Raw genomic sequence first — 21,157 nt, forward strand, 5'->3', positions numbered from 1 at the left:
TGCTCCTCCGTCCACACGTGTTTGTCCTCATCTGGACTGCTCCTCCGTCCACACGTGTTTGTCCTCATCTGGACTGCTCCTCCGTCCACACGTGTTTGTCCTCATCTGGACGGCTCCTCCGTCCACACGTGTTTGTCCTCATCTGGACTGCTCCTCCGTCCACACGCGTTTGTCCTCATCTGGACAGCTCCTCCGTCCACACGTGTTTGTCCTCATCTGGACAGCTCCTCCGTCCACACGCGTTTGTCCTCATCTGGACTGCTCCGTCCACACGTGTTTGTCCTCATCTGGACAGCTCCTCCGTCCACACGTGTTTGTCCTCATCTGGACTGCTCCTCCGTCCACACGCGTTTGTCCTCATCTGGACTGCTCCTCCGTCCACACGCGTTTGTCCTCATCTGGACTGCTCCTCCGTCCACACGTGTTTGTCCTCATCTGGACAGCTCCTCCGTCCACACGTGTTTGTCCTCATCTGGACTGCTCCTCCGTCCACACGTGTTTGTCCTCATCTGGACTGCTCCTCCGTCCACACGTGTTTGTCCTCATCTGGACTGCTCCTCCGTCCACACGTGTTTGTCCTCATCTGGACAGCTCCTCCGTCCACACGTGTTTGTCCTCATCTGGACTGCTCCTCCGTCCACACGTGTTTGTCCTCATCTGGACAGCTCCTCCGTCCACACGCGTTTGTCCTCATCTGGACTGCTCCTCCGTCCACACGCGTTTGTCCTCATCTGGACAGCTCCTCCGTCCACACGTGTTTGTCCTCATCTGGACAGCTCCTCCGTCCACACGTGTTTGTCCTCATCTGGACAGCTCCTCCGTCCACACGTGTTTGTCCTCATCTGGACAGCTCCTCCGTCCACACGCGTTTGTCCTCATCTGGACTGCTTCTCCGTCCACACGTGTTTGTCCTCATCTGGACCATCCGGTTCAGTTCTAGTGTTTGTTGGCAGATGGAACCCGACGTGAAACTGCAGGTGATCGGATTTTAAAAACTCTTCTTTACTTTTCTTGCTTTGACGTCAGCACTCTTCATTTGAATGACTTAATTAGAGATCAACAGTGGTGGGGCGGTTGACCTCTGATCGGAACATTGCAGGTTCGAGTCCTGCCATCCCACACGTGTGGAAGTGTCCTTGGGTAAGACACTGAAGCCCACCTTGCCTCTGGTGGTTCCAGGTCGGCACCAGAGTTCGGCAGCGGAGCCGCCATCAGTGTGTGACTGTAGAGCGCTTTGGGCCTTTGAGGACAGTAGAAAAATAAGTACACACCATTGAAAATAATAGAGCTAAACAATAATAATTCATCTTCTAAAGCTGTTTTTGTCCCTTTTGGGGTCACTGGGCTGCTGGAGCCTATCCCACTTGAGGGCAAAGGCGGGGGACATCCTGGACAGGTCACCAGTCTTTCACGGGGCCACAGTCACACACTCATGCACACTCACACTCACACCAAGGGACAATTTAGAGCAGGGGTGGGCAAATTTGGCCCAGGGGCCGCATGCGGCTTGCCAAGCTATTCAATGTGACCCGCCAAACTGATAAATGATATTGATAATCCTCATCAATGTTTTATTTTCCCTGTATTGGTAATTACAAGGAATTGGTAAGTGGCGTCTACCCATATGGTGTAAAAAAAACTGACCTTTGCAAGATCATAGCAGTAGGTTTAGAGGCTGTGATCTGGACTTAGTTTTTAAAGTTAGAAGACGTTTCACCTCTTATCCAAAGATGGAATCAACCCGGATGAACGAGTCCTCATAGACACGTGACCTTTGCAAGGGTGCAGAAAGATATTCTGCATTCATGTTGTGTGGTTTCCCAACGCCACATGCAGGCAGCGTTTCTCTAAGTTTGACCTCTTGATGAATCAAAAAGCTCCAAAATGCGCGACGCGGCCCTTGTGACTTCTTACAGAACCCTTTTGTGGCCCACCAGTTGAAAAGTTTGCCCACCCTTAATTTAGAGCAACCAATGAACCTATGAGGCACGTTTTTAGACGCTGAAGGAAACCGGAGAAAACCCACGCGTGCACGGGGAGAACACGCAAACTGCACACAGAAAGGCCCCCCATGGTGTTCTGGTTCAGGTCCCCCAGCCACCACAATGATAGTAATAAACAATATGGATTATTATCATTCAATCACCAACATTGTAGTTGATGTTGTTACAAAGTTTTGAGTGATTTGTTTGTTTGTTTACGCGTCACGCGCGCATGCGTCGCATCTGTCTGTGGTCCCGTTTCTCTTGTCAGTCAGAGCCGTCGGTGTCGCTGGGCGGACGCGCGGCGGGACACTTTTTGCAGCGCGCGCGTTAAAAGGAGAGGGAGTGGCGCGCGGGCTCAGAGGAGAGAAACTCCGCGCGCAGGAGGAGCGGAGCGCGGCTGCGCCCGGGATAACGCGATTAGCGCTCCATTAGTCTGTCCACGGAGCAGCTCCAGCAGCACAGAGACACCCCCACCCTCATGGGAACCGTTCTCCCGCCGCGTGGATCCTCCTCGCTGCTCTTTGAAGAAGTTATCCGGCAGTTGTCGCGCGTCCGCGGCGCCGGCGGGGCGCGTTTCCCTGTTTCAGGTGAGAACATTTGTTCTGGATGAAAAAGTGTCGGAGGAGCATCGTGGAGCGCAGACGCCACAGCTGGAGAAGAGAAGAAGAGGGTTGTCCTCCTCTGTCCGTCTCTGTGTGCAGATGAACCTCAGCGACAGGAGGAGGCGGCTCACGATGAGGAGCAGCAGCCCGGCGGAGCCCCGGAGCAGCCGGTGAGCACCTGCCCCCCCCCCCAGCCCTCCTCTGAGCTGCGGCTCCATCGCTGTTGACCTCAGGTGAACCTCTGGCCCGATGGAGGACAGCAACCAGACCAGCCAGAACGCTTCGGGCTCGGCGCCTTACAGCCTCCAGGTCGCCCTGCCGCTGTCCGTGCTGGTGGGGGTCATGATCTCGTTGATCGTGTTTGGCAACGTGCTGGTGGTCATCGCCGTATTTACCAGCCGGGCCCTGCGGGCCCCACAGAACCTTTTCCTGGTTTCTCTGGCGTCAGCTGACATTTTGGTGGCCACCCTGGTGATGCCGTTCTCTTTGGCCAATGAGCTGATGGGATTTTGGTACTTTGGGAAGGTGTGGTGTGAGATCTATCTGGCCCTTGACGTTCTTTTCTGCACCGCCTCTATTGCCCACCTCTGTGCCATCAGCTTGGACCGCTACTGGTCCATCACTCAGGCCATCGAGTACAATTTGAAGAGAACGCCACGCCGCATCAAGTCCATCATCGTCATCGTGTGGGTCATCGCTGCGGTCATCTCCTTCCCGCCTCTGATCACCATGGAGAAGGAAAACGGCAGCGAGAGCCCCGTGTGTAAGATCAACGACGAGAAGTGGTACGTCATCTCCTCCTGCATCGGCTCCTTCTTCCTCCCCTGCATCATCATGGTGCTGGTCTATGTGCGGATCTACCAGATCGCCAAAAAGAGGACGCGGGCTCCACCCGGAGACCGCCAGCAAAAGGGCCTGTCCGGGCCCGGCGCCGCCGCAGCCGGCCAGAGGGAGAACGGCGTGGGCGAGCCAGACGACGGCCTCTGCCACGAGAAGCTGAACGGAGAACAGGATGTGGAACTGAAGGAGGGGGTCGAGCGGGGGGCAGATGAAGCAAAGGTGGAGGTCAACGGGGGGGACATGGAGGAGTCCTCCTCCTCTGACCACAAAGCGGACCATCCGTGCTCCATCCCAAAGAAGTCGGCAAAGGGGAAAACCAGACTGAGCCAGGTGAAACCCGGAGACGCCGACCCCCAGAGGCGGGCGCAGAGCGCCAAAGCCAGTCGCTGGAAGGGCCGCCAGAACCGGGAGAAGCGCTTCACGTTCGTCCTGGCCGTGGTCATCGGGGTCTTCGTCGTCTGCTGGTTCCCCTTCTTCTTCACCTACATGCTGAAGACGCTGTGCTCCAGCTGCTACGTGCCCACCGCGCTCTTCAACTTCTTCTTCTGGTTCGGCTACTGCAACAGCGCCCTCAACCCCATCATCTACACCATCTTCAACCACGACTTCAGGAGGGCCTTCAAGAAGATCCTGTGCCGAGAGCGGAGGAAGTACCTGTGACGGGACCGCGTCTGCCAGCTTTGTTCTAAAGCCGCCGGCCGTTTGGGCGGGAACCTGCTGAGCGGCATCGCTCAGTGCGACCGTCTGCGAGGACGTTCATGTGCGGCAGCGGCCCTCACCCGTTCAGGCTGTGGAGGATCCAGAAGGGATGCTCAGATGACCCCGGGTCACGTGTGCAGCAGTCATGTGCTCAGCAGTGCTTGTTTTAGTGCTGCTGTTGTTCTAAAGCAGCGTTTGGACCCAACCGTCCCGGATTCTGCATGTTCCCCCCGACAGCCCAGAATCTCAGGAAGCTCCGCCCCTTCCTGCAGCCGGCAGGATGTTTGCTTCCTGCAGCTTCTGCTCATGTGTGTTTTGTTGTGGTGGGGAGTCCACACGCCGTAAATACAGCTGGTTCAGCAGAGCCAGTCGGGGGGGGGGGACTGTCCAAACACGTCTGACATTGAGGCTGACGCCATGCATGTATGATGTAAATATGTTTAACAGCACATGTGTTGGGACTGGCAGCTGGGCTCACATGTTGAGCTGAACTTTGGGGGGGGGGGTCCACCTCCCGGTTGTTACGTAGTTTGATAGTATCAGAAGGAAATTTTCTCTGAGCTCCAACATGAATGTTTTCAACTTAGCTGTAAATCACTAAAAAGGGGACATTTCTTAACGCCCCCCTCCCATCTTTTCATTATGATGATGCTGTTCCCGCCCCCTTTCCCCTCCCCGGTGCTGAGAGTTTGGAGCAGGGAGCTTGTGGCCCCGCCCACCATATTTTCTACGTCACAAATCCGATCTTCTTTTAAAGGAATTCATGATTGTAATAAAGAAAAACTCAGAAATGCAGTTTTATGCTAAATTTAGAAATGTCCTCCATCATCAGTGGCCTTGTGGTGGAGTGTCCGCCCAGAGAGTGGAAGGTCAGGAGTTCAAATCCAGACCGAGTCAAACCACAGACTCTAAAAATGGGACCCAATGCCTCCCTGCTTGACTCTCAGCATGAAGGGGTTGGATTGGGGGGGTTAAACCACTCCCCCAGGAGAGGGGTCAAATGCAGAGAACAAATTTCAAACACATATGTGACTTTAACTTGACAGAGGACCATGTTAGAAACAGCGTTGTGGGTCTTTAACCTTCTTACATCCTTTTCAAGGTTTAACATACGTGAAGTTCCCCATGTTTTCCATGAAAGGATGCACAGTGAGGCACAGAAACACGCATCAACCTTCTGTTGAGGGAAAGGCCTCTGCTTGACATGAAGCAGCAGCCTCAGGCCTGCAGCGCCCCCTCTTCCCATCATCCACCAGCTTCTCACCTTCATCTGACTTTATTTCTGGGAACCAAACAGACCCGTTTGTGCCGTGTACTTCTTGTTGTGTAAAGTTTTCCGTCAGAATCGTTGTCTCTGTCTGGATGCTATATTGTGTTGTTTTGTACGGTTGTATGACAACGACGACTCACACCATGATGGTGACTGTAATTTGTGGTGAAACTGCAGAAACGTTCAAGAATAAAGAGTTTTTTTCTGAGATGAGTTCAGGGGATTTGTTGAAATGTAGTTGTCACTGCACAACTACACACAAACTGACATGAACGCACACACACAAACACACATTGACATGAATGCATACACACACTGACATGAACACACACACACACACACAGACATGAACCCCCACACACACACACACACACTGACATGAACGCACACACATGGACACATACAATGACATGAACGCACACACATGGACACATACAATCACATGAACGCACACACAGACGTGAACGGACACACATACACACACAGTGACATGAACGCACACACATACACACACACACTTGCATGAATGCATACAAACACACACATACACAAACTGACATGAACGCAAACACACTGACATGAATGCATACACACACACAGACTGACATGAACACACACACACACTGACATGAACGGACACACATACACACACACTGACATGAACGCACACACATACAGACACTTGCATGAATGCATACAAACACACACACAGACCCCCTCCATGTCTGTCACAGCATCGTGTTTTCTTCTGTACTGAACTAAAGGAAACCTGCCGCTGTTTGAATTTGACCTTTGGGGGCCAAACCAGCAGCTGGGGGCTTAACCCTTGTGCTATCCTAGGCACTTTAACGTTGGGAGTTGGGTCATCTAGACCCACCAGAAAGAGCTCTGAACCTTTTTTCTTCAATGATTTGTGATCTTCACTGGTGTCCATGGATTACATGAAATCTTTCCACCTTTATCCACCTTTGTCATGGTAGGGAGAACACGTCAATGGAAGGGGGGGGGGGGTCATCTGGTCCCACCAGATAGCACAAGGGTTAAAGGCGCAAACGTTCAGTTCGATTCTGATGTGCAGGTCAGAATCACAGCTTGCAAATGAATGGAGATTCAATGAAGTTACAAACTTTAGAATGATTTTAATCCTTGTGCTATCCTATGACCCCCCCCCCCTTCCATTGAGGTGTTCTCCCTACCATGACAAAGGTGGATAAAGGTGGAAAGATTTCATGTAATTCATGGACACCAGTGAAGATCACAAATCATTGAAGAAAAAAGGTTCAGAGCACTGTCTAGTGGGTCTAGATGACCCAACTCCCAATGGTAAAGTGCGTAGGATAGAACAAGGGTTACACGTGGAAATTTTCCTGATACATTGACTAATTCAGGGAAATTTTGGCCTTTTTGGCTGCAATTAATTTTTTTCTTTACAAATTTCAGATCAAGTGTAAATGAGAGGAACTGACGTGTTACAGGAAGCTACAGGTGTTACAGGGAGCAGAGGTGGAGAGGCGTGTGCTGGTGGGAACGGCTGGAGGAAGGTTTCAGGTGTAATGGTGGATGTGGAAGACTAGTGAGAGCAGCCATGATGCTGGAGGCAGAGATGAAGATGCTGAGCTTCTCTGAGGGACCAGGATGGATCACTGAATCCACCACAGTGGGGAGATCATGGATGTTCTGGATCCATGCAGGGAAGCAGAGGGAGACGTTTGGACACGAGGAGAGGAGGAGGAGCTACCAGCAAAGAGGAGGACCAAAGAGGAGGTTCATGGATGGGGGAGGACATGGGGGTGGAGGTCTAACAGAATTGAGCAAAAAATCCAAATGTAAAACACAGATTGGCTTGAAAACTGCCACCACTTCCTGTTGCGTGCTGTCGGGTAGATTTGTGAGGTGAAGGACGCGTCTCGTGGCTTCTTCCTGTCCGTCCTTGACGCTGTCACATCGGCACGCCGTGGGTTCAGCTGCAGGAAAACCTGCTTCATTCAAATCAGATTGCTCTGTGCCCCCCCTCCCATCCACACCCACACAAACACGGACAGAGGTCTTCAGTCTGGGGGGGTGGCAGGAGGTCTGTTTGGATGATGAAACATAAAGTGGGTAATTGTTAGCAGGCTTGAGCCTGCATGATCAGGCGGCATAGGAGTTGCCGTGGCGAGGGGGCGTGGCTGCTCTGTACATATTTACTGTAGGCGGCTGAGGTTGGGGGGTCAGGATGACAATGAGCGTTTGTTGAGGTGCCCACATCCTTCAGCTCAGCAGCTTTTTTTCACAGCAGCATCCACCCGTGTGAGGAGGCTGCAATATGCATGATTATTCTCCGTGATGACTCACTGCGGTCCGCTTCCTCTCACTGCTCTGGCACGTCGCTTCCCAGGAAGCCGGGCTTTCTATCCACAGCAGAATTCCTGCAATGGGAGGTAAATCACACGGTAGACGTGTTTGCTCCTGCTGGGCCGGACGCCGTTTGTGTGCTTCAGTGTGGTTGCAGCATCAGTTTCATTAAGAGCAGCCTTACTGGCCGTCAAACCTTTGGGTCTGACCGAACGCACGACAGACAAAAACGATTGCTGGATATTTCCCTGGAAAATAATTTGTTCAGACAAATGTATTTTCCAAGAGCTCATTATGATTGAGAGCAATCAGCTCACATCGTCCCAGAGACCACGCAGCGTTCTGCAGCACCATCATGAGACCTGTGAGGTCATTTGTTCTGGCAAAAAGAAAAACGGAGGATGGAGGTTCCACCGTTTCAGTGAGCTGCATAGAAATGCTTGTAATGCTTGAAGAGCGGCTCCATTAGCAAATGTGTTTGTCCACAGATCAGACTGGAATGAACAACAACTGCAGGAGAAGACCCTCAGTGATCACGCAGATGCTTGTGGAACAAGCACAGAACATGATTGATGGATAGAAATGTAAAAATCCTTCACAATAAAAGCATTTACTTGAAGAACCGCCCTTTGTGGAAGCTGTGTTTGCAGAGATGGGACTCAGAAGTGTGTCGGGTCAACTTACAGTCGGGTTATGACATTCTGTAAAACAGGTTGAGGTTTGTAAAAACATCTGCAAAAACAAGCTGCTTGGGATTTACTAACTAGACTGTTGGTCTCCTCTCAGCATATCATCCAATCAGCTTTCACGGATTCTCACAGGGGGTTTGGCTGAGATTTTTATACCGGATGCCCTTCCTGACACAACCCCGGGAGGCACAGGGAGACCTGCCCCCCTTGTGTGTATGTAGTTACCCAGCATCATGGAGGGTCTTGCCCAAGGACCCACACTGGATGAAGCTCAAGCTCATCAGGCCCCCGAACCATGTCAACACCCTCGTTGAGTACCGGGCCTGCTACCGTACGACCTCTAACAGTCGGACAGTGGTCCCCCCCCTGCCCCCGGCAGCTCTGCAAATGATCAGACGATTTGGGGGAGCTTGGAGACCCTCCTACCTCTCAGTTATCGCGCTGCCACCCACCTGTCATTGGACCCCCACTGCGCGATCTCCAAATGTGCCACTGACCAACGTCACAAAAATCCTTCAGTCACTCTGTGATTTGAACTTTTTCTTAAAACCTCGGCGGCCATAGCGCGGCGTGTAAAAAATGCGACTGCTGCCTACCAATTACAAATGCCGCCACAAAGCCCCCTGCCAAATTTGCTGTAAAACTTGCATTTAGGTCGCTACGTGGTGATACTTTGGCACATGTGACCATAGTCTTAAAACAGAGTATCACAATATCACAAGATAATGCTTCCACTCTAGAACATGAGCTTTACAGAGAGCATGGGGTTGAGCCGCCAGCTTTAACCCTTGTGCTATCCTACGCACTTTACCTTTGGGAGTTGGGTCATCTAGACCCACTAGACAGTGCTCTGAACCTTTTTTCTTCAATGATTTGTGATCTTCACTGGTGTCCATGGATTACATGAAATCTTTCCACCTTTATCCACCTTTGTCATGGTAGGGAGAACACCTCAATGGAAGGGGGGGTCATCAAAGATAGCACACGGGTTAAAGACACAGATGTGGTCACTGTGAAAGGATCACACAATGACAACACATGAAGACCAGGGCGACCCATTTCCCCTGCTAAGATTAATACTATATTGTCTCATTATTGGTGATGCATAGATGGGCTTCAGGAAACCCTATTTAACTTACGACGTGTACACAACTGGACCAACATGTTCTGGTAAGATCATGATCACAAAATGTGTGCAAGCCAAAGAAGAGCAATATGCAAAAGTATAGAATGGGTAACGAGATCTCGGAGGAACTGCAATCAAGGAGCTGGGTTCTTGGAGAACCACCAGAGAGAAGCTCATTCTGGGAGCCTATAATGATGCAGAAGGGCCACTAAAGGCTACCGACCCCACCATCCATTTCAGTGATGTCCCTTGTGGTTGTCGCTTCAGCCTCACACCTGCAGCTGGTCCTCTCCACGACCCTCCAGGTACCTGAGCGACCCAAAACCCTGCAGAACCTGTCCGGGTCAACACCAGCGTACACGTGCGTGTGACTGCGGCTCACTCCTCCTATCTCATGGTATCTTCTACAGCTTGATTAAAAATGAAGAATCTGTGAAATGACCAAATCAAATCTCAGTAAAACTGAACTAAGGCTCTGGAGGCTCTGGAAGAAAGGAGCAGATTTCTGCGACATTTTCTGCAGCTGAATACTGCATAAGAGCTCTCTTGCAGGTTTAATACTGCAGGGTTTATCAATCAAAGTGGCCAAATTGGGAAAATATTGGAATCTGAGAAAGCGTAGTGCATTAAACAGATTTGGTGAGAAGGCAGTGAACTCATCAGAGGAGAGTTTGTTTCTGTGCAGCGTCATCAGTTTCAATCAGAGCCGCTCTGCCTCTAAACACTCACACTGCACACAGAAATGCAGCCGTGACACGCTGGGTATTTGCACGAGAAAGGCATCAATGTAGTGAAAGCTACAGATGACGTCCCCTCAGAAACAGAGCTGCAAGAAGATAAATATCCTTTATCCTTCTATTGGTCAGTGTGAAAAGCACAACTTTCAGATTTAGTACCCTGGTGGAGAATAACCACCAGTGCTTTAGCATCAGCACCATCTCAATGTTGAGCTGATGAGTGCATCTTTTAGGGAAGTAAATGGAAAAAAGGTTGTGTTTTTTATGAAAGGTGTAGGTTACTTTTCTGGATGTTAATGCTGATTTGTTTTGGTCATCTGTCCTACAGTCGGAGTCCTCAGCTCCTGCAGACGTCACGGATGTGGTGGCGTTTCCCCGTCACATGCATGTAGAGTCATCAGTGAGATGTTGTCTGCAGAGTCCAGACCGACCGCTAAAACCAAATGTTCAGAGCATTCAGGGACAGCTGACTCAAACCTCTCTGGATCAAAATCCTTTCATGAATAAAGACACTAGATTACTGAAACCACAGAGGATGATGACATAATTAAGCCCCACTCAACCCCCCCCCCCCCCCCCATGTTATGATAAAAATATGTTAAAAACATATTCTGTCTTTGAACTTTTGTATTTGTGACACTTTTGAACCATTGTTTTATTTTTATAAACCTTGTAATTTTATTTAGCTGATCCTAAAGATTTGCACACAAACTGTGTAGTCTTTTGATTGACAGGTGGTTACCTGGTCCTCACCTGATCCCCATCTGATCCTCAACTGATCCCCACCTGATCCTCACCTGATCCCCATCTGATCCTCAACTGATCCCCACCTGATCCTCAACTGATCCCCATCTGATCCCCATCTGAACCCCATCTGATCCCCATCTGATCCTCACCTGATCCCCATCTGATCCTCACATGATCCCCACCTGATCCTCAACTGATCCTCACCTGACCCCCATCTGATCCCCACCTGATTCTCACCTGATCCCCATCTGATCCTCACATGATCCCCATTTGATCCTCACCTGATCCCGATCTGATCCCCACCTGATCCTCACCTGATCCCCATCTGATCCTCAACTGATCCCCATCTGATCCTCACCTGATCCCCATCTGATCCCTACCTGATCCCCACCCGATCTTCACTGATCCTCACCTGATCCTCATATTCCTTGCCTGATCTTCATCTGATCCCCACCTGATCCTCACCTGATTTCCATCTGATCCCCACCTGATCCTCACCTGATCCCCACCTGATCCTCAACTGATCCTCATCTGTTCCTTACCTGATCCTCGCCTGATCCCCACCTGATCCTCACCTGATCCCCATCTGATCCTCACATGATCCCCATCTGATCCTCAACTGATCCTCGCCTGATCCCCATCTGATCCCCATCTGATCCCCATCTGATCCTCACATGATCCCCATCTGATCCTCACCTGATCCCCATCTGATCCTCAACTGATCCTCGCCTGATCCCCATCTGATCCCCATCTGATCCCCATCTGATCCTCACCTGATCCCCATCTGATCCTCACACGATCCCCACCTGATCCTCACCTGATCCCCACCTGACCCTCACTGATCCTCACCTGATCCTCATCTGATATCCACCTGATCCTTACCTGACCTCCACCTGATCCCTTACCTGATCCTCACCTCTGCAGCAGTCTTTGTCTATATTTTGGAAAGACCAGACCTCTGTGACACAGTTCTTCCTGAAAACGTTGGTGAATAATCTGATGACATCATTCACTGACAGAGTGAGTGGTCGTCGGTCAGGAGGCCCCCGTTGGCCTGTCTTTACCTGGGCTCCATGTGGGATGGCCTGCAGTGACCCTCGTGATCCTCCCCATGAAAAGGTGGAAACTGAAATCCAGGACGACTCACTGATCTGTGGAGAGAGAAATGGAAGCACTAGACTGTGTCTGTCAGTGAACAACGATTTGGATCCTCAGTGACCCCCGTCGTTTGAAGACCTCATTCCCCCGTTCTCCATGTCGTTTCCTTTTCTGGAATGACTGCACGGAAACGTTAGCTGCGTTTCCGTTACACATAAGCGTTAAACTTTATCCAAATTCTAGAATAGTCGACAAAACGCCGTTTCTCAATGACGATGTTTCCATTAAATCCTAATTATGCAAATAAACACAAACCAAATTAACGCCATAAGTCATTCAAAAACACGGCGACGGATGTGAACAATACTTTGATTGACAGCAGATCCATTCAGATTTCTCCTTACACGTGGGAGGGGCTACGGATTAAACCATTTTGGGAAATGGTGGTTTTCCAGAGGAGCTGTGGATCCAACAATTCCTCATGACACGCTCAGCTTCTGATGATCTGTGTGACGCTGTGGGACCTCTGGTGGCGCCCAAGAAGCTCAGCGCCATCCGGTTGTGGGTCATGTGACTTCTTGAGTTTCCATGGCATTTTGGGGAAATATATCTGTTTGACTACTTCTCAAAAACCACCTCCTCCAAGAAAAAGAACGTTTTTTTTTGTTGTTGTTGTTGAGTTTCTTCAAAATTCTTGTGGTTTGATGAGGATAATTTATTATCGTTAATCCAATTTGTTTAATTTCATAGTCAATGGAAACGCAGCTATTGTTAGTGTCTGTGAGGTGGGGGGGGCATCTTGTTAGGGACACCAGCAGCTCATCTAAAGCTTTGTCCTTTGTTTTTGTGCGTTTTGACTTCATTTCATGTATTTCATAAGCCGTGACACCCTCCACACTGATGTGGAAAGCAACCATTAACTCATGTTTGTAATTGTTTCTCCTGAGCGTGGAATTGAATTTCCCCCTAATGGATGTCACTTCCCATGATCCCGGTCTTTCAGTGACCCCTTTGACTCGTGACGCAGCGTAATTATGAGGCTGGGGGTTCTCTGCTGTGGAAACTCACATGCAGGCTAAAGTTCAGCTTCATTTGTCTGTTGTCCACATTTAGACTGAAAACCAGAAGTGGAAGACTTTCCTTAATAAAGACGATTCTTTTAAAAGTTGTAGTGATCCGGACCCAAACGGACCGAGCCGTTGCTGACATGCAGCTGGAGTCGAGCACGGACAGAATGAGTTACTCCTGCAGGATGAAATCATCACGAGTCAAGTATCTGAAGAGTGAAAGTGGTCCTTCAGCAGAGCAGTAATTAAAAAACACAGGAAAAAGGCTTTCACAGAGGGGGGAGTTTAAAGAATCATCCCCAACCTTTTTAGTCACGAGCACAAACAAACAGCTGAGAGCTCCGGCCGCCTCATTCCAGCTTTGTCTCCTCAGCAGTGACGGACAGCCGAGAGGCGTTATTGTTTGGTGACACCGGAGCGGGGGGGCAGATGAAGTGGGTTGCTGTGGAGTCAGTAATGGTCATTCAGTGAGCTCTGATGGACGGGCCGGTGGGCGTTGGAGGAGATTAGACTGGAGCACTCAGCTGCAGTTTTATCACTCATGATGATGGGGACTAAATGAAAGCAGCTCCTTCCTGACTGACTTCAGTGTCGGTGACTTTTATTCACGCCGTTCTCTGGTAAACGGCTGCTAGAACGCCAGTTTACGTGGACCCACATCATTATCTTGGCCACACGACCCAAACGAACCCCAAACCCCCGTAAACTGTCCATTTGTAAAGCACTGCAGGACGTTTGTGGATGATCCAAAAGTCAAACGGACTATACTCTCACTTTGCTGCATGGAGCTGCAGATCTGAGAAGCTGCTCTGCAGAGACTCCCTGAGAGAAGAAAACTGGGTCCAGAGCTTTCTAATAAAGGAGATGAGAACGTCAGCACCAAACGCTTTTCATTTTTAGATTTCTGAATTCAAGGAGACATAAAGTTACGTCAGGATTCTTCCTTTTTTAAAGAGACGCGAACAGATCCAGCAGCGTTTCCCACCAAGCAGTTTGGTTTGAAGTTTCTACAACTCTTCTGGAAACCGTCCTTAACCCGTGTGCTATCCAAGGCACGTTGACGTTGGCAGTGGGGTCATCTGGACCCCACAAGACAGCACAAGGCATGATCCTAATATTAGTATACATTTCTTCAAAAAACACAAAAACAACATGAATCCAAATTCTACATTTGATGAAAGTTTCAAAAAAGCCTTTTCTAATGAAATCTTTGTTTCTTCCATCAATAGTTAACTCTTTAACCCTTGTGCTATGCTATGACCCCCCCTTACATTGACGTGTTCTCCCTAGATCACAGATGATTGAAGAAAAAAAGTTCAGAGCACTGTCGAGTGGGTCTAGATGACCCAACTCCCAATGTTAACGTGCCTAGGATAGAACAAGGGCTACAAAACAAGGAAGAACAGAAATGATGTTCAGAGTCGATAGAAGAAGCTGCTTTGAATGTCAATCTCATTTTTTTCTGAGAAATAATAATAACAATAATGGATTAGATTTATCTGTGCTTTTCAAGACACTCCAACCACTTGCAGTGTGTCCATTATTCATTCATTCTTGGTGATGGTAGCTACTGATGTAGCCACAGCTGCCCTGGGGCAGACTGACAGAGGCGTGGCTGCCAGTTGGCGCCTACGGTCCCTCTGACCATCACCGGGACATTCATACACATTCACACACCAGTGGAGCCACACTGGAGGCAAGGAGGGTGAAGTGTCTTGCCCAAGGACATAAAGGCATTTTTTGGCTGGGGGGAACGGGGATCGAACCACCGACCCTTCGATCATTGGACGACCCGCTCAACCGCCTGAGCCACTGCCGCCCGTTTAAAATAGTTTAAAGTTGTCGATGTGACGACTCAAACCACCTTTATTCTGATGTGGAGTCAGAGGAGGAGAATCCCAGCCGACTCCTCTCTCTCTTTCTCCTCACTCCTGTCTCTTCTTCTTCAGTGAGACACTCAGCTGTTTGGGTGAAAGAGAAAGACACTTGATTGACCCCAAACTGGGAAATTCAACTGTTTCAGCAGCAGCAGAGTGTATTAGTTTATAGAACATACATTATTCTGTCAATATTCAAACAGGCTCAGACTGCTGACTTACTGGACTTCACACCACGGTCCGGGTGAATCCTGGACTCTGATTGGCTGCAGGGGGTCCAGTAAAAAAGGATCATGTTCTCCTAAAAAAGTAGTTCCGGTCTCATCTCCTGAATGTTCTGTATCGTTGCTCTGGCCTAAACACCAGTTGGTAACCATGGCAACAGAAAAGTGGAACATAGGTGGACAGACGTCGTTCCACAGTCGATCCCAGCAGAAGACAAATGTCTCCATGATGGACATGACAGGACCTCTGTCCCATTGGACCATCAACACCAATGTGGACTTTACTGTCAAACACTTTGTTGTCTTTCTGTCTCCTTGACCTCATTGACAAGCGGGAAGAGGAGAACTTTCCTCTGAAATGAAGCTTTGGGTCCCTGAAGGTGACGTTTAGCAGATAAACCGCTTTCCTCTGCTGGTTAGTCCTCATCCAGCAGCAGAGCTAGAGGCTGCTTCTGGAGCCGTTACCGTGACAACGCAGCATATCAAATAGTCTGCTTCTTGTAAAAAGACCTAAAAAATCAGATGAAAGTCCTATTTATTGTTGTTATGAAGTTTGTGAGACAGTTTGAACAGACCTACATCTGTTTTGTCTGGATTGTTCTGGTCTCTTCTGCTCATCGGTTAGAATCCGTCTGCACGTTTTTTTTGCAGATCCATCTCCTCAAGAACTCTTTACTTGATTAGATTGTTAGAACGCCGGGTTCTTGTCTTTGATCTGAGCTTACAGATGATTTTATGCAAAACACAAAACCTGAGAGGTGAACTCAGTCAGAGTCCAATACATGCAGACCATTTCATGCTGAACATACGTATTTTCTGCAGTCTGTACAGTTTTACAAACAAATCTCGTTATCTGGTCTCTTGTAATGAAATCTGAGATGTAATCCCAAAGTGAGTGACAGCTAGCAGCATCATGTTGGACGTCAGGCTTCAGTCATTCCACATCATGTAGCTTCAGGTGAGGGGGACGCCGTGATTCAATCCCCTTCTATTCAGAATGAGCCCAGCGCACGCCATCGCTGTCAGCCGGATAAATGGGAATAATTCAGGAAATGTGCTGTGAGTGAAAACCAAAAGAGAAGCTCATAACACAGAAAGACAGTTCAGGTAATTATCTGTGTCTTGGAAGATTGGAAGGGGGTGTGGCGGCGAATCCAAATGATGCGGCTGATCTCCTGTGTGGCTGTTATCAGCCATAGATCCTGTTTGCATGATGGAAGACAGATGGAAGGAAATGGGCCCAGAAATGAAATAAGGAGGAGTGAGGGCGGGAGCAGGAGCAGCAAAAGGTAAACTCAGCTAGATTTCATATTGTGAAAACAAACATGGAAATGACATCACAGCCAATCGTTCACCGGACTCTTTCTGCGTTTAAGGAAGGAGGCTGACAGAGAATGAAAACCACATGTTCATGTGATAAAAGCCCTTCTTGTAGAGAACCATAACCCCGTCCAACCAAACTGTCACGGGGAATCGGTATGTCCCAAATGGAGTGAGGACAATCATTTTATTAAACAAAAGGCATTTAGCAAAGAACCAAGCAGAAAGCCACCCTGCAACACAGAAACAGGTGACCGTAAAACCAACACAACAAATGAACTAAAGTGCAGGCAGCTGTGCGCCGCTTCAGGTACAGCCGATGAAGGGGCGGAGCCCTCCAAGAGCCACGCCCAACCTGCACAAAAACAAAGGCGTGAGAACCAAAAACAGAAGGAAGGTGGCAGACTGAGTGAAAGACGATGTCCGGACTGAAGGTTTTGTGCGGTAAAACCGTCTTTCTTGGGGAAACAGATTGACAGAAATGAGAAGAATCCGGTTTCACTTAGACAAAAGGCTCATTTTTCATGTCAGTGCTGGTGGTGAATTAGACTGAGGCCCAGGCATGGAAAACGGACACGATGGCCCATATTTATGGGGAATTGGGTTATGTGGCTGGCAAACAAAAACCAGCGAGATTCTCTCTGGAAGGGCAGTTTAATGTGTACATTAAACAGCAGTGCAGCTGGAGAGGACGGGCGGGAAACCGCTGAGACGTTGGTGCAAAACGGAGAAGTCACTGCAGAACAGCTGCATGTGGAAAAGTGTCACAGCCTCGGTTTCTCCTGTTCAACACTAAAGCACCCGTTTGGGTTTGAGTTCCTCAGGAATTAAAAACACTCCTGCCTTCTTACCCACACCATGACCTTTCCCAAACCGCACTTCTGAAGGGAGGAGCTCAAATGGGGTTTATTGCCCCCCCGAGAGTGAATATTTGGGCCGTGAAGCATAAAATGTGAATGCATCAATAGCTATGCCTGGGTCAGAAGAACATGCTGCTGAGCTCAATGAACGGTTAACAATGAGATCCAGGAAGCAGCAGTTTGACCTTTTGACTTGGAAGAACAGGTTTAGAGCGTCTGCGTGGAACCGGCAGAGCGGCTTCAGGAGAACTCAGGTGACGTGAGCAAACGCTGGACCCGCTCAGAGAGTCGGCGGCGGCTCCCGGCAGACCGCCCACGCTTCCACGGTAAAGGTCTGCCAGTCATTCTGCTGGAGCCCCATGAGTAACTCGGGTTAATGCAACGACATCTCTGTTTGCACTGCAAAAACGGAAAGAAAGAAAACAGACCAACAAGTGATGTCGGATTTGCAATCAAAATAAGTTTATCAGGAAGGTTTTTCAGCAGTAAAATCCTCTCAGTTTAAGAATTCCTGGTACCTAAAGGCTAATTTCTGACCTCACATTTGACTTATTCAAAGAAAATGAGGAAAGAACTTATTTCTAAGGGCCTGTTTTGTGTTCCATGACAACTTCTACACAGACTTTTTTATTTCCTGCTTCTAGAAGGTGAAGTGGTTCTAGAATCTGTGAAAGTGGTTCTCTGCATTTGACCTATGTGACCTCTGCTGCAGTCACAGCTGAGTCTGAGGATCCTTTGGTTGATTCAACCCATCAGGCCTCAGTCTCAGTCTTTAGCACGACTGCGGATTTGAACCCACGACACCTGGTGTAGATGCAGCCTCTGATTGGCAGAGCAGGACATGAAAACCTCGCTAACCAATCCGCATGAAGAACATGAAGAGTCAGGAACAGAAACACGGATTTATCAGCCACAGCGTCAGTCTGATCACAGATTCCCAAAGCGGCAGCACGCAGCACCACAGACGTACTGTTAGAAAAAGACCAAAGGGTTTCAATCTGCAGACAAAACACATGAAAGCAGGAGAACACGCCACACCCCCAACCCAAAGACCCCCATGAAAGTTTTCTGATGATGGAATATTTATAAGGAAAATGATGCTTAATGCTGCATTTCTGAGGATTTCTTTGTCAAAATTGATATGAAAACATGCAGTTGGAAAAAGCTTGTATTTGTGATGTGGAAACTCCGCTGGGCGGGGCCAAAGTCTCCCTGTTCCGCCCCCTTCCTGATGCAGACAAACAGATCCATGAACGTTTCTGTTTTCCTGGTCTGATCTGGATCAGAAGTGGACGGATGGACTGACCTGATGCTGCTGCCGTTTCTGTTGCAGCGCTGATGTTAGCTTGGGGGTGTGGGGGGGCTGTAAGCTAGTGGGAGCAGAGAGCTCTCAGCAGTGGGAAGGGTAGAGGGGGTGAGGGTGCTATGTGCCAACGGTCCCGTCCACAACTCAGGGGTAAATTTCTGCAGAGCTCTTGGCGCTCTGCAGAAACTATGTCCTGCAGAAAGAGCAGTGGGGAGGCTTTACAAATCGACCCAAAGTCTGTTTTTCCTGTCAGCATCACAGAGGTTCTGGTAGATCTTGTGTCAAATGTTGTCACAGAATTTTAAAGCTCTTTTTTCCTCTCATTTCCTGTCACGTGCGCCTGCATTTTATTTTTGTTTTGGGGGGGGTCAGAATTGAGTTGAGTGTTTTCCTGGAAGTTCTTCGTCATTCAGGGGGTTTGGGTTACATGAATTAAAAAAAAGACTATCCTCATGGTTCTGACATGGTTCTAAAGGCTTTCTGTTTCTGTATTAAATCCCATCATGCATCACACGCAGGTGTGCAGGTTTGTTTTACTCCCCTGGTTTGGACTGACCCCTCCCTCTTTCACCCAGCAGTCTTCTAATACTGTGGAAAACAAATAGATTAAAGGAAGAAATAGGCTCTTCTCCCTGACCCATGCTCAGTTTGTCTCCAACAAAAGCTTTTAAACTATGCCAATGAATTCAGGGGATCATTTCCCAGCAAAGGTCAGCCTTAAAATTGCTCTGTTAGCGAGTCTGCAGGGAGACGCACTGGCAGAACGCAGCTTCACGAGTCAGCGGTAATCAATAAGGTGCTGTTTCTCGCTCGCCGTGTTTGTCTGTCCAGCATTTATCTGTGCTACATCCAGGAAGATTAGCATTTCTGCTCTTTGCAGGAACACATGGAGGAGTCCTCCACGCTGACCTCCTGCCCCGCCCCAAACCCATACGGGGACGCGACGAGGAAATGTGAGAAACGCAGGAAACACAAGGATAAAAAGCTGCCGTTAAGAATCCTCAGGAAATGTTTGGAGGAGAAAAACCGTGAGATGAGCAGCAGGGAGGTGAATTCTGATGTGATAATTATGGGAGTTTGAAAAGAAAGTCCGGCTGGACTGGAGAAGACGAGAGGAAAAAACACGAGCGCACACTCCTGCTTGGTCACGTTTTCAGCGTTCTTGTTTATTTCTGGGGGGGGGTTCCTCAGACCATGGGGGAGTTGTCTGCGGGAGAATTCAGACATCAATCTTCAAAAACATATCAGACAAAAATCAACAGATCCAGGCAGAGCTGAGAGCAAATTGTGGGACGTCAGAACATCTGGAGGTGGAGGAGGCCGGAGAACGAGGATGGAGCTCAGCAGCGGATGTTTACATCCCGGTTCTCGGTCATCATTCCTCATCATTAGCACCCTGACAGCCGCCAGCATCCAGCTTTTTTCAGCAACGTGGTGTTTGGACCAAAGCGGGGCTGCAGAATTCTCTCCATTTCTCAACTGTCAGGATGGACATGGAGCAGGTGGCAAAGCCGCTGCTTTTCAGTCCTCCACGTGTAGCCTCCTGCTGGTTTACAGTGTGAGTGTGCATGTGTGAGTGTGCATGTGAGACTGCACATGGAGGCCGTCCAGGGTTTCCACAGTAGTCAGTTCTCACCAGATTTCCAACCTTCCTGGGGGATTCAATGATAAACAGCCAAACTTATTCTGGAACTGACCCCCACCCCCCACCCCCCACAGCACACATTCCTTTTTTTCCATTTACGTCTTTTACCTCCTTTTCTAGTCTCACTCCCTTCAGATCGTCAGTCTAACCCTCCTGCCTCTCATCAGTGATGCCCTTCATCAGACTCTGTCCACCTGCTCCTCTCGTCCTCTTCCTCCCTTCATCCTTTCGGTTTACTTCTAATACTTCTCCTCTCATCCTCCTCTTTCCCTTGCCCTGTCCTCCTTCCCCTCCTTTTCCTCCTCTTGTATCTGGTGACCTCTCCTCCCCAGGGAAGGTTTGACTAAGTGGGAACTTGTAGCGGAAATATGAAAACAAGGAACCAGACACCACCAGGGGGGATGTGACTGCTGCCTGCAGATAAGAGGCAAACGGACGTTCGCTTTTTCCAGGACCAAACTCGTCACACACAAACACTCAACACAATCTTTGCAGTTTTAATCTGAATTCTCTTACCATATGTCCTTCATCATGAGAAAAATGTCCCAAGAACAGGATAAAAACATCAAAAACAGTTTTTTTCTGTGGAGTGGATCTTTGAGGAGGAAGAGGAGAGAAGATGATCTCAGGTCTAGAGGTCTGGGACAAAAGCAGTTACAGACATCTGTTGTTCATGGCTGCACACGCCACAATGATGGAAAAGTGATGCTGCTTTTGGGTGCTTTCTCTAA

At 49.0% G+C, this 21,157-nt stretch overlaps 1 protein-coding gene across 1 annotated transcript; it reads left to right on the forward strand.

Annotated features, from left to right (window-relative positions):
* The first annotated feature begins 2,287 nt into the window (after positions 1-2,287).
* On the forward strand, positions 2,288-5,604 carry adra2a (adrenoceptor alpha 2A). Its single transcript, XM_004066356.4, has 2 exons — positions 2,288-2,572; positions 2,687-5,604. Exon 2 carries the CDS (start codon positions 2,837-2,839, stop codon positions 4,085-4,087), a length of 1,251 nt encoding a protein of 416 aa, XP_004066404.1. The 5' UTR covers positions 2,288-2,572; positions 2,687-2,836; the 3' UTR covers positions 4,088-5,604.
* Positions 5,605-21,157: the final 15,553 nt, after the last annotated feature.

This window comes from Oryzias latipes, chromosome 1 (genome assembly GCF_002234675.1).
Source record: "Oryzias latipes chromosome 1, ASM223467v1".
Lineage (NCBI taxonomy): Eukaryota > Metazoa > Chordata > Actinopteri > Beloniformes > Adrianichthyidae > Oryzias > Oryzias latipes.